The sequence below is a fragment of the Penaeus monodon genome, chromosome 41 (assembly GCF_015228065.2).
Source record: "Penaeus monodon isolate SGIC_2016 chromosome 41, NSTDA_Pmon_1, whole genome shotgun sequence".
NCBI lineage: Eukaryota > Metazoa > Arthropoda > Malacostraca > Decapoda > Penaeidae > Penaeus > Penaeus monodon.
The window spans coordinates 14,148,281-14,160,780 of record NC_051426.1 but is presented as its reverse complement, the minus strand read 5'-3'; the positions used below and the strand labels follow the sequence as shown (position 1 = coordinate 14,160,780).

The 12,500-nt window shown below is 33.2% G+C and overlaps 1 protein-coding gene across 2 annotated transcripts in view; it reads left to right on the top strand.

Moving 5' to 3' along the window:
- The window catches only part of LOC119598519, a 93,413-nt gene that overhangs the window by 78,912 nt on the left and 2,001 nt on the right, over positions 1–12,500 (top strand). For both annotated transcript variants that reach the window (XM_037948146.1, XM_037948145.1), the window contains exons 4-7: positions 1–251; positions 380–511; positions 1,330–2,010; positions 11,553–12,500. The exon at positions 1–251 is cut by the window's left edge and continues 1,552 nt beyond it; the exon at positions 11,553–12,500 is cut by the window's right edge and continues 2,001 nt beyond it. In XM_037948146.1, the coding sequence (XP_037804074.1) occupies positions 1–251; positions 380–511; positions 1,330–2,010; positions 11,553–12,500 (2,012 nt within the window). The remainder of the gene's footprint in view (positions 252–379; positions 512–1,329; positions 2,011–11,552) is intronic.

Genomic DNA, 12,500 nt, shown 5'->3' with positions numbered 1-12,500 from the left:
AGGACACGACTACTCCAGCTGCGGTGTCTGTTCCCCCGAGCACAGAAGTGAGAAAGGGGAGTGACAGAGTTGTGATTGAACGGGAGAGAAGAGCTGGCCGTGCCGATGGAGGACTCAGCATGCCTGTGAGCCTTCTCAAAGGGGTGAAAATCAAAGTTCAGCCCAACAAACAGAGGATTTCAGCCATTCTACGTGAAAAGGATGTGCTGGAACTCCAGCGCCAGCTTCTTACCACTGTCATGGAGACTGAGGTATGTAAAAGTGTGTGCTTTTTAATGTTTTTATATCTTCATCGAGCCAGTACTGAAGTCCCCTTAATTCACAAATGATACATCCTAGCTGAACCAACAAAATCTTGAGGCTAATACATACCTTGCAGGTGCTGAAGAAGCAGATTGAGACTGCAAGTGAAGAGTGGGTGAGCAAGACTGCTGAGTGGGAGTCAGAACAACGTCAGAATCACGCCACCATCACTAGTCTGCGTCAAGAAAACTTCGGGCTGAAGACGCAGGTTGGCATTAGATTAAAGGAAGCAGAGTGGGGGTTTAAGGCTTGAGCTTGAAAATATACTTTCAAATTAGTAATATGGAATGGCTCTGTGCTGGTATTTTTAGTCTTTGTTCAATTTGAATGACAAATGAAAAGTAATGGGTGGACAAATAAATACAATGAATACCACATCATCAAAACTTCTTAATGTTTTAGATGGCAATGTTAAAATTGGGTATGCATTCAAATTATTAGTTACGATTCCTCCTAGTCTGTCTCTCTTTATTTGTGTTTAATTCTTTCTTTCCTTCTTTCTCTCTGCCTTTTCTTTTCTCCCTTTCTCTGCTTATTGCCACATGTGAATCAGAGTTGTAAATGACATTGGCCCCAGGCTTGAGACTGATGTTACTTATATTAATTTTTGTTAATTGTTTTGTTAAAAATCTTGTTACACTATAATATTGTCTTTTGTGTGTTTATGATGATTTTTAAGAATTTAAAATTGTATAGAAATATGATTGTTCATGATAGTTATAGTGGTTATTATATATTTATTATCATATTTTGATGTGTTTTTGTATTTGCACTAATGCTTATCCATGTGTTTTCTCTCATAGTGTTAGTTTATTTATAAAATGTCCATTTGTGTATATATATATTTCAGTCTGTCATTTTGATTTTTTAAACATATTGTAGGAAAGATATCAATAAAAAAATTATTTTTCACTGTAGCTGACTTGACATTGTTTACCGTGACTATATATTTGCTCCTGTTTCATTATATGTTCTGGATATGTCTCAATAATTACCCTGATGATTGATACAATGTTGCCTCACCAGCTGGAGGAGTGTGAGAGGACTGCACCTGGCCAAAAGGATGCGAGTGTGGGTGCCCACCCACTGCTGCACACTGTAGCAACCATGACAGACAGTGGAGATGCAGAGAGCGTGGAAGCTGCCACACACACTGTCCACCCTGGCCCCAACATCAAGTATGATGTGGTGGTCCACCAAGAGGACACACGGCATGCAGAGACCAATAACAACACCATGAGTGGTTCAGCACTAGAGTCTGGAGGTCGCAAGGCTCCCCCCACTGTAGAGAAACCACCACGACGTAGCCGAGAAGTTCGGACTTCCTCCTCGGTTGGCTCTTGGAGCTCTCACCACACCACACACTCTGTTAGCAGCCACAGGGAGTCCTCAGGCTCTGAGGTCTCTGGAGGGCGGGAGTCTGTAGGACGAGGAGCTGGACCCCGCACTAGGCCTGGGCTGGCATCAGGACGCTCTACCCCCACAGCTACTCCCCGATCATCGCCTGCTCCAAGCATTAACACAAGGACGGCAACAAGTAGAAACACTCTGCAGGAGGGAGCACGAGCCAGCCCCCTGGGACGGAGCACCAGCAGTGTGGCTGCCAGTGGGCGAGTAGCTGTGGGTCGCCGAGACTCCCTCAAGACACCACAGGGAAGCACGAATGGCAACGGGAAGAGCAGTAATGGGGCGGGTGGCCAGCACAAGGTACGCAGTCGGGGGGCGTCCATCTTGGGCCGCTGGCTCAATATACTCGAGTAGTCACCACACACGTAAGTGCCGCGCCCGTCCAGACCCTGAGAAGTCTTATTCTTAGCCAGTAACCTTGAGAACTTCCCTGAAACCACCTGGGCAGGCATCCTTACCCCAAAGAACATTTTGATGTAAGCAGAAAATTTGTTGAAACCATTCGTTCCTTCTCTCCCTTCCCCCCCCTTTCCACTGCCCACAAGCACTGCTGGAAGGTGTTTTCAGGGCAGTTCCAAGGTCTTGGGCTTCACCTTTTTTTTTTTTACATCTTGGAGTTGCACCTTTCACTCTTTGCTGGATGTTTAAAGTAGCAGTGCAAGACATCACGGTCACGCTAGTGGTACGGGAAGGCACCGGAGCTCAGAGTGATAGTTCGTAGATGTGTTCCCAAAGCTTTTGTTATGGCGGCAGGAAGTGAGTGCTCTCTCATGCGCAAGGGACGGTGGGATTGACTAGCAACATGCTTTCAGCTTTGACAATAAATCCATGACTTGACAGATTATAGAAGTGGCTAGAAATAATTAGATTTTTTTTTTTTATTTATTAATCCAAGTTATGCTGATTCTTAATGTACTTTGTAGAATGATACAAAAGTTAGACCTCAAATAAATACTTTTTATTTTTTATTTTTTAAATTTTTTTTCATTAGACAGATGAGGTCTACTTGTAAGAGAAAAATTGAGCATGGAGTTAAAATAAGCTAGACAAAATTGATAACAGAGTTTCAGAGAACATGGGGCTATCACAACCCTAGAGGACAAAGGCTGAGGAAGGCCTAGACCTGATACCAAGGGTGCCGTGAAGAACTGGGTTCTGTCGGGTCTTGACGGGCGGACACGTGTGAATGCTGGACCACAGCTTATATTAAGGTGTTGCCGGTCTCACCAACAGCTCTCTTCATTGTGTCCTTAGTGTCTCTCTATAGGATATATAAAGACAGGTGTATTTATACATACATATTGTTAACATTTGAATACTTGCAGTCATACTCATAGACACAGCAACTTGTACATGCATACAGAACACTTGATTGGCAGACTTCTTTTGACATTTTGACTAAATTCTAGTTATTTGGAAGGAAAAGGAATGTTGGTTAGGCTGGGAACACACTTAGTAATAAGATGATGGAATATATTGCTCTCCTTTAGAATAGAAAAAAAAAGAAAATAAAAAGGTGGTTTGGCTAGCTGCAGTAAGGTTAGGTGTGGCCGTCTGTTGTGCTAGAACAAAGCTATCTCTTTACGCAGAAGCTACTAAATGACCTCAACTGCTCATGAGATAATTTTAAGTAAGCAGCCTCCATAGAGTTTGGTTTCTTTGTAGCCTTTTCACAGCATTTCAAGACAAGAAAAGTTTTCTTGCAGTTCTAGGCACGGGCAGGATGGGCACACCTTTGCTCCTTCTCCTTATTATAGCATAGTAATCGAGAGTACAAGCATGATCTCATTTTCTTATTCCTTTTCTCCCCTTAACATATTGTTGGAAAGAACATTTAAAAAAAGATATTTTTTGGCTTTTTTTGACTAGGAATATATATTTCAATTGATTGATTTGTGTTATGGATCATGAAATGCATCAATATATAGATTTTTTAAATTGAATTTGATAATTGATTTTGAATTGAATATACAGGTGTCATTAAAAGTAAGGGCAGTAAACTGTTAATCTACATTCTTTTTAATGTTAGATACATTTTCAAGCAAATTTTTATATTTATTTTAATGCCTCCTGTATGAAACATAAATATTAATTTTGCAGGGATGGGGTAAAAGATAAACAAGTGAATAATTTTGTTTAAAGAACTTGTAGCTTGGATTTTAAATTGCAAAGTTTATCTGTGCTAGAATATTGATTGCTGAGATGAACATGATATTTACTCAGAAATGCAACAAAATAAAAGTTGTAGTTTTTGCCCCATTGCTGCAGTGTTTTTAGGTGATTTTTGTTGATTGATTGTTCTAACGAGCCTCATCAAAAACCTTTGCTCTCTGTGAATGCAAGAATTATTGGGGAAATACCTACCTCTGGTAAAATATTGGAAAAAAAAATGCTATATATCAAGATCTTGTTCCTAAAGTGTATTTTGTAATTCAGTTATGGGATTGTTTTCTATTTGTGAAGCTTTTTTTATTTCCTTCATCCTCTCTAAAGAAAGCTTTCATAGAGGATTTTTGCCTGATGTAATAACCAGGATCTGACATTTGCATTTCCAAGGGCAAAGGTTATGGACATGTTTCAGTACTTTTTTTTTTCTCTCTTAAACTTTACATTAGATTGTTTCATCCACAAAAAAAGGAAGAGGAAAAGAGGGGAAAAAAACGTAAGAGCTCGCCGCCGTCACTGAAGTTGCAACTAGAGGCGGCGGTGTAGGCGTGCGTGACCCTGTGTGGCTAGTGGTACGGTAGCTTGGTTTTCTCTCACAGGGGACTGGTGTGGTAGACTCATCTTCCTCTTCCTCCTCCTCCTCCTCCACCACCTCCTCCAATGTGTCCTCCTCCACCACTTCCTCCTCCTCCTCCTCCTCCTCACCTTCGACAGTGGCTGAACGTCGCACTAACAGGCCCGCCTCCTTCTTCAGGTTTGTGTTCCTCCTTAGTATGTGACATTCAGCTAGAGGCTCCCAACCATTTTTTTTTTTTTTTTTTTTTTTCCCTCTCTCTCTCCTTTTTGTGTGTACGAGTATGTGTGTGAATATGTGTGTGCATACTTGTTCCTGTGCATGTGCGTGGGTGTGTGCGTGTGTGTGTGTGTGTGTGTGTACATGTGCGTGTGCGAGTGTGTGTGCGCCTGTTGGATCAGGCCTCAGACTTGGTAACTTTTCGTTTGAAGGAATTGTCTCGTGTAAAAAAAAAAAAAAAACGAATGTAGAAACAACCAGATTTCAAAAGAAGATTATAACTGAAAGAAAGAAACAATATTTACCAACAAAAAATTTAAATGACATTATTGCAAGACTTATTGATATATCTGATAGCCTGGAAACCAAAAACACTAAGAAATAGATATTCAAACAAATTTTACTAAACAGAAGATGTAGTGCAGCTGAATTAGAAATGGTAATATGAAAGATAATGGCAATCATATATATAATATATATATATATATATATATATATATATATATATATATATATATATATATATATATATATATATATGTATATATGTATATATATATGTATATATATATGTATATATATATGTATATATATATGTATATATATATGTATATATATATATATATATATATATATATATTTTTTTTTTTTTTTTTTTTTTTTTTTTTTCTGTTTCAGAGAATAAACTTTCAGGTTGATTAAAACCAGGATTAGTTGAGATATTATTACGAAGCATATTTGACTTGCAGTCAGCAAAGTTATTATTTCAGGGTCAAGCTGAAAATTTTGTTAATGTAAATGTATTTAAAAAGGTGACCATATTTGTCCATTAATGCTGTTGTACTATTTTTCATTACAAGAGATATCAAGCGTAGAAGACATAAAACATCATAAGACTGACAAATTCCAAGGATAGTTGTAACATAGTATTATATTAATGCTAATGCATAGACTAATCCAGATATTGAATTTAGTACCTTATAATGAATACTGCTTAGTCCTATCCTTAATAACTGTGATAATAGTCCCACATTTGGAGTGTTTTTATACCCTTGTTTTCTGTATGTGCAGACATATCTAAATTCCCCATTAAGATATTTAAATTTGTCCTCTCTCTCTCTCTCTCTCTCTCTCTCTCTCTCTCTCTCTCTCTCTCTCTCTCTCTCTCTCTCTCTCTCTCTCTCTCTCTCTCTCTCTCTTTCTCTTTCTCTTTCTCTTTCTCTGTGCCTCTCTCTCTCTCTCTCTCTTTGCCTCTCTCTCTCTCTATGCCTCTCTCTCTCTCTATGCCTCTCTCTCTCTCTCTATGCCTCTCTCTCTCTCTCTGCCTCTCTCTCTCTCTTATGCCTCTCTCTCTCTCTATGCCTCTCTCTCTCTCTATCTCTCTCTCTCTCTCTCTCTCTCTCTCTCTCTCTCTCTCTCTCTCTCTCTCTCTCTTTCCCCTCTCTCTCTCCTCTCTCTCTCTCCTCTCTTCTCTCCTCTCTCTCTCTCTCTCTCTCTCTCTCTCCTCTCTCTCTCTCTCTCTCTCTCTCTCTCTCTCTCTCTCTCTCTCTCTCTCTCTCTCTTCTTTGCTTCTGTGTGTGTGTGTGTGTGTGTGTGTGTGTGTGTGTGTGTGTGTGTGTGTGTGTGGTGTGTGTGTGTGTGTGTGTGTGTGTGCGCGCGCGTGCGCGTGCGTGTTTGCATGTGTTTGCGTGTGTGTGCGTGTGGTAGCACACTCATAAAAAAGTGTGCGGCTTTTTCCAACTTTAACTATACATTGAATAGTAGATTTGTGAAAGATTAAGTCTGTACTTTAAGGTAGTTGCAGTTTGTTTTTTCACCAATATTACTATTTTTATAGTTCTTATAAGATTTATAATAGTTATTGTTCTAATATTTCATTGTTGTGTCATGTCATATGCTTCTATTTTTATAAGAGAGAAAAAAAATCAGATTTTGAAAGAAATAAGTTTTGGAATTAGCATTTGACTCCTGAAATTCTTTTATCATAAAGATTTGTAATATGAGGAGATTATAGATCTTTTTTGAGGATATTAGTTGTTTTTGTCACAAATACTTAGAAGGTCAGTATGAAAAAGAATGCATGGATGACAATATAGATTTTTACGTAGGATGTTTGTGCATGATTGCATTTGCGAATGTCAGGGCATGGAAGGGATATTTTCCCTAGTTCAGAAGTAGGTGCATGACCACCTTAGATGTAGATTTTTTGTGCATGATTTAGTGTTTTGAAATAGATATTAGATTGCACAGCAGACTAATAACCAGTATTTTCAATTTGGTGCAACTTTCCAGATTTGTGTAAGGCATACGGACCAAGATTTTAATAGAACTTTATTTGTCTGTTGTACACATGGTCAACATTATTGTTATAGGATTCTTAATATGTTATTATGATATCATTATTGTTATTATTGTTGTTTTATTATTTTATTTATTTATTTATTTATTTATTTTTTCTATTATTGTTATGGTTTTTATGATCATGATGAGAATGAATATTTTCACAGTGCAAGAGATTTATTTAATCAGTTTCAATTCTGTGATTATATGTAATTAAAACTGGTCAAATACATATCTTGTGTTGCAAAGATATTCACTCTCAGTCATTTATCATTTATCACAATGAGCACTATTCATTATCATCATTATTGTAGTTATTAATATTATCGTAAAATTATAAACCAATTATTTGCGGATGGTATGACGTACATGCTATGTCCGGTGTAATTTCAGTTTATTAATTGTGTTTGAATATATATATGGTTCCATAAGTGTTTAGTCACCAAGTTTACCCTTATCCCTGAGTTTTGAAATTATTCTTTTTAATTTAGAATTTTTGTTAATATTGTAATAACATTCTGGTAATCACACTGTCAGTGATGATAATAATAACAGTTTCAGTATTGACAATAGGGCCTATTAACTGGCTTAGCGTTTGTGGAGACATCGTCGTCATAGTCATCGTGTTCTTCATCTTCTTCACCTTCTTCACTTTCTTCACTTCATCATCATCATCATCATCATCTTTTTATTATTATTATATTCGTCTTTATTGCTATTTATTAGTATTGTTATCATCTTGATTACCATTATTATTAGTTTGTTGATATCATTATTATTATTATTATTTTATTTATTTATTTTTTATTTTTTATTTTTTATTAATCAATATATATTTTTTTCTCATTTTTATTTTATTTATTTATTTTTTTATTTATTTATATTTTTTCATTTCACTTCACTTTCCAAAAGTCAACAGATTTTGTTAGTAGAATGCTGAAACGTGTGATGCTTCTATGTTATTGGAAACATTTAACCAAAAATGACGTCTTTTCACCTCTCACTATTGCCTCGTATAAGGATGTATAACTTCCAAGATTCAAAACCTATGCATCTGTGGAAAATACACTAAAAGATAAAAGACCCACTAAAGGAAAAATGATGTTGTCACTTAATAGGCATTTAGGTCGTTCATGCCCCTTCCCTTATAGGTGAACCTGAAAAATAAAGGTACTTTGTTTATGAGTATGATAGTATATGTGTAATTCCGATCACCTTCCCCTTACAGTCCTGTCTATATTAGTTTTAAGTCACCACCTAGTCCTCATCATTTCATGTTTGTTGTTCACCTGTAGGCACAAGTCGCTCCCCTCCCCCTCTAGTAGCTGCAGTTGTGGTAAGTGATGACCAGGTGTTCAAACAACTTGCACCCATGCCCTACCTTATCCCTAATATATGCTCTTTGGATAGTTGAGGAATAGGAGTGTGTTGTTTGAACACCCATTTCTCACTGGCCAGGACTCTGGCTGCTATATTGGAGTGAGATTACTGGTTACAGGGGAATCTTGTGGAATCTCACTGTACCATTGTTGTCTAATGTCACTGGTTAAAACAGTGAGCACACCACCCTGAGTGCCAGAGAATGGGCACACATTCTCTCCTTGTTTGTTGATAAGCAGAGAGCATGGGTGTTAAATGAGATTGACTCAAGAACCACCAAGCATGTTAGATCTGGTGACTTTGAGTGAGCATCACTGCTTATGCTATCTTACCTGAGTACAGGTGCTTATTAATGTGCTTCAGTGTGTTGTTGATTTTATGCCTGATATATTATATGTATTATATATATATTGTCTGTGATGTATATACATTATATATATATATATATATATATATATATATATATATATATATATCATATATTATATATATATATATATATATATATATAATAGTATATATATACTATATACATATACATATACATATATCATATATATGTACATATACATAATATAATACAGTATACATTCATATACATATACATAATATAATATATATATATAATATTAATAATATATTATATAAATTATATAATATTATATATTAAGTTATATATAATATATAAATTATATATTATAAGATATATAGATGGAGTAGATATATATGATAATAATGGATATATAGAGAGGTATATAGAAGGTAATAATATGATTAGAATAGATATATAAATATGTATACATATAGGTATACATATAAGATATAAAGATAGTATATATAGTAGATATAATGATAGAGATAGTAAAATAAGAAGAAGATAGATTAGAATATAGACATGATATATATAATATATATAATAGAGAGTAGATATATAATACACACACATAGAGATACACACACAAAAAGATACCACACAAAAAAGAATAGAGATATATAAATAGAGATAATAGAGAGATATAGATAAGAACTAACAGTAGAGAGATACATGATATATTTATAATATTAGATAGATAGAGAGATAGATAAGAAATATAGAGACAAAATAATAATAGATAAGACAGATGATATATATATATATATATATATGAAGAAGTAGAGAGAGATAGAATAGAATATAGATAGATATAGTAATATAGATCAGATAGCAGAATAGCGATAGATAAAATATATATATACAGATATAGATAGATATAGATAGGAACATATAAATAAACATAAAGATAATAATATATAAATAGATGAAGTAGAGACATATGAGAGACAATATAGACATAGAGAATAGATAGACAAATAAAGATACAGACATAGAACATATATACAGTATATATATAATACATGATAGACATATACAAAAAGTATACATATATGACATATATACAGAGATATGATATGTATAGATATGATAATAAGAGATGATAGAATAGGTATAGAATGATTAAGTTATATATATATACATAGATATAATATGATAGATATATATATAGATATATATATATAATATACATATAATATATAATATAATAGATAGATATATATATAATATATATATATATAATATAGTATATATATATATATATACATACCAAATTATATATAGACATTAGATTTTTATAATAGATTTTATAGTATATATTATAGATATATTATATATATACACACATATATATATATAGTTATTATTAATATATATATTTTGTATATTATATAATATATATTATACACACATGATATATACATATTATATAATATTATATTATATATATTTTGTAATATGTATATTTTATATTAATATAAAAATATATATATATATATATATATACAATATATATAATATATATATATATTTTATATATGTATTATATATATATATATATATATATATATATAAAATATATATATATATATATGCATATGTGTATATATATATATGTATATGTGTATATATATATGTATATATATATGTATATATATATATATATGTATATATTATATGTATATATATATATGTATATATATATAATGTATATATATGTATATTTTTTATAATGTATATATATGTATATATATATGTATATATATAGTATTTTATATATATATATAATATATATATATATATTATATATTTTATATATATATATCATCCATCTAATACACACACATTATAATTATATATATATAAATATAATATATATATAATATATAATATATATATATATAGTAATATATATAAATATATGTATATATATAAATACATAATATACATTATATAGATATATATACATATATATATAATATTATATATATATATATATATATATATATATATATATATGTATATATATATGTATTATATATATTTTATAAATATATATATATATATATATAATATATAAATATTATATATGTATACATATTACATGTATATATAATATATATATGATATATAATATATTATATAGATGATATAATGTACACATATATACATAATATATTATACATATATATATATATATATATATATGTATATAAGATATATATATATATATATATATTATATTATATTATATATTGTATATGTATGTATATATATGTATGTATATATATGTGTATATTATATATATAATATATTATATATAATATAATATATATATATAATAATATATATATAATATATATATAATATATATATGTATAATATATATATATATATATATATATATATATATATATATATATATATATATATATTATATATATAAAAAGGAAAAGAAAGAATGATTAAAAACATGAAAATACACAAAATGCATATTTTCATGTTTTTAATCATTCTTTCTTTTCCTTTTTTATTTATTTAATTTTTTTATGTGTTTGTGTTCTATTTGCTATTAAGTAGAACATACATTTGTAGGACACAGCTATCATAGAAGCATGCTGATTTGTCTTGCTCTCCTTTATGCTAGATGAGTTGTAGCTTGTCTGTAAAACAGCCAAAATAAAGATCATGTGTCTTGTGTATGTCTTTTTGTGAATGTGTTGATAGCCTGTATGTCTTTAAATGCAAATTGAACATGACTGAGTTTCTTACTGTATTTTTTTTTTACAGAATTCCTCGGTGTTCCTCGGGGACAAAAGCTGTATCAACAAGCCAGGCTCCATAAGAGAGGGAGATGGTGAGGGATCAAGCCCAGCGACAGTCTTCTCAAGCCTCGACTCGTGTGGTCCTCCCCTGGCCCTGTCGGATCTCAAGAGCCCAAGCCCAGGTTCCTCTCCTGTAGTATCAGCACCTCAGAAGAAGCTATTTGTCTTGTTGGAAGGACAAGAGGAATCAAGCCACATGGGTGATGAAATCAGGAAAGCTGTGCGAAAGAGGTTAAGTGCAAGTGACCTCTACAACAAAGAAGATTGTGCCTCAAATGACAGTGTGCAGAACAACCTATGGCTGGAATCTGGTACTGGAATTTTAAACAAAGATAAGAACAGTGAGACCATCATGTCAGAGCTGAAGTTGTCCAACCTCAAAAGTGGTTCAGGATCAACTTCTCCAGCCTCAACACCTAACTCTTCAGGCAGTTTTTATGACAGCATCAACACTGACCTGGACACTGGGGATGACTCAACGAGGCTGATGCATGTAGAAGTGGCTTTTGACTGGAACCCTATGCCAACCCAACAGATCAGATACTTGCCTCCAGCTGCTCACATGTGGACCTCCACTCACAACCTTAACCCTGATAAGCGCCTGCCTCTGGTGGGAAACAGAGCCTTGAATACCAATCCTGTAAAGTGGCCATCTGCTATTGTTGCACCAGCTTCCACCAAGGAATCCACAGCAGAAGGCCGAAGGTCCTCAGTGGCAAAGAAGCTGCAGGTGGGCAGCATCAGGAAGACAGATTCCTCAGAGAGTGTGGACTCTCACTCCAGCTCTCAACAGGGCCTTGCAGACTCTCTAGAGGAAGATGATGATCCTGGGTTTGAGGCTGTGGGAAGGATGCGAAGCAAGTTGAGGACCATGAATGGGGCTGTGCGTGTCAAGAGTATTGATCGACCCTCT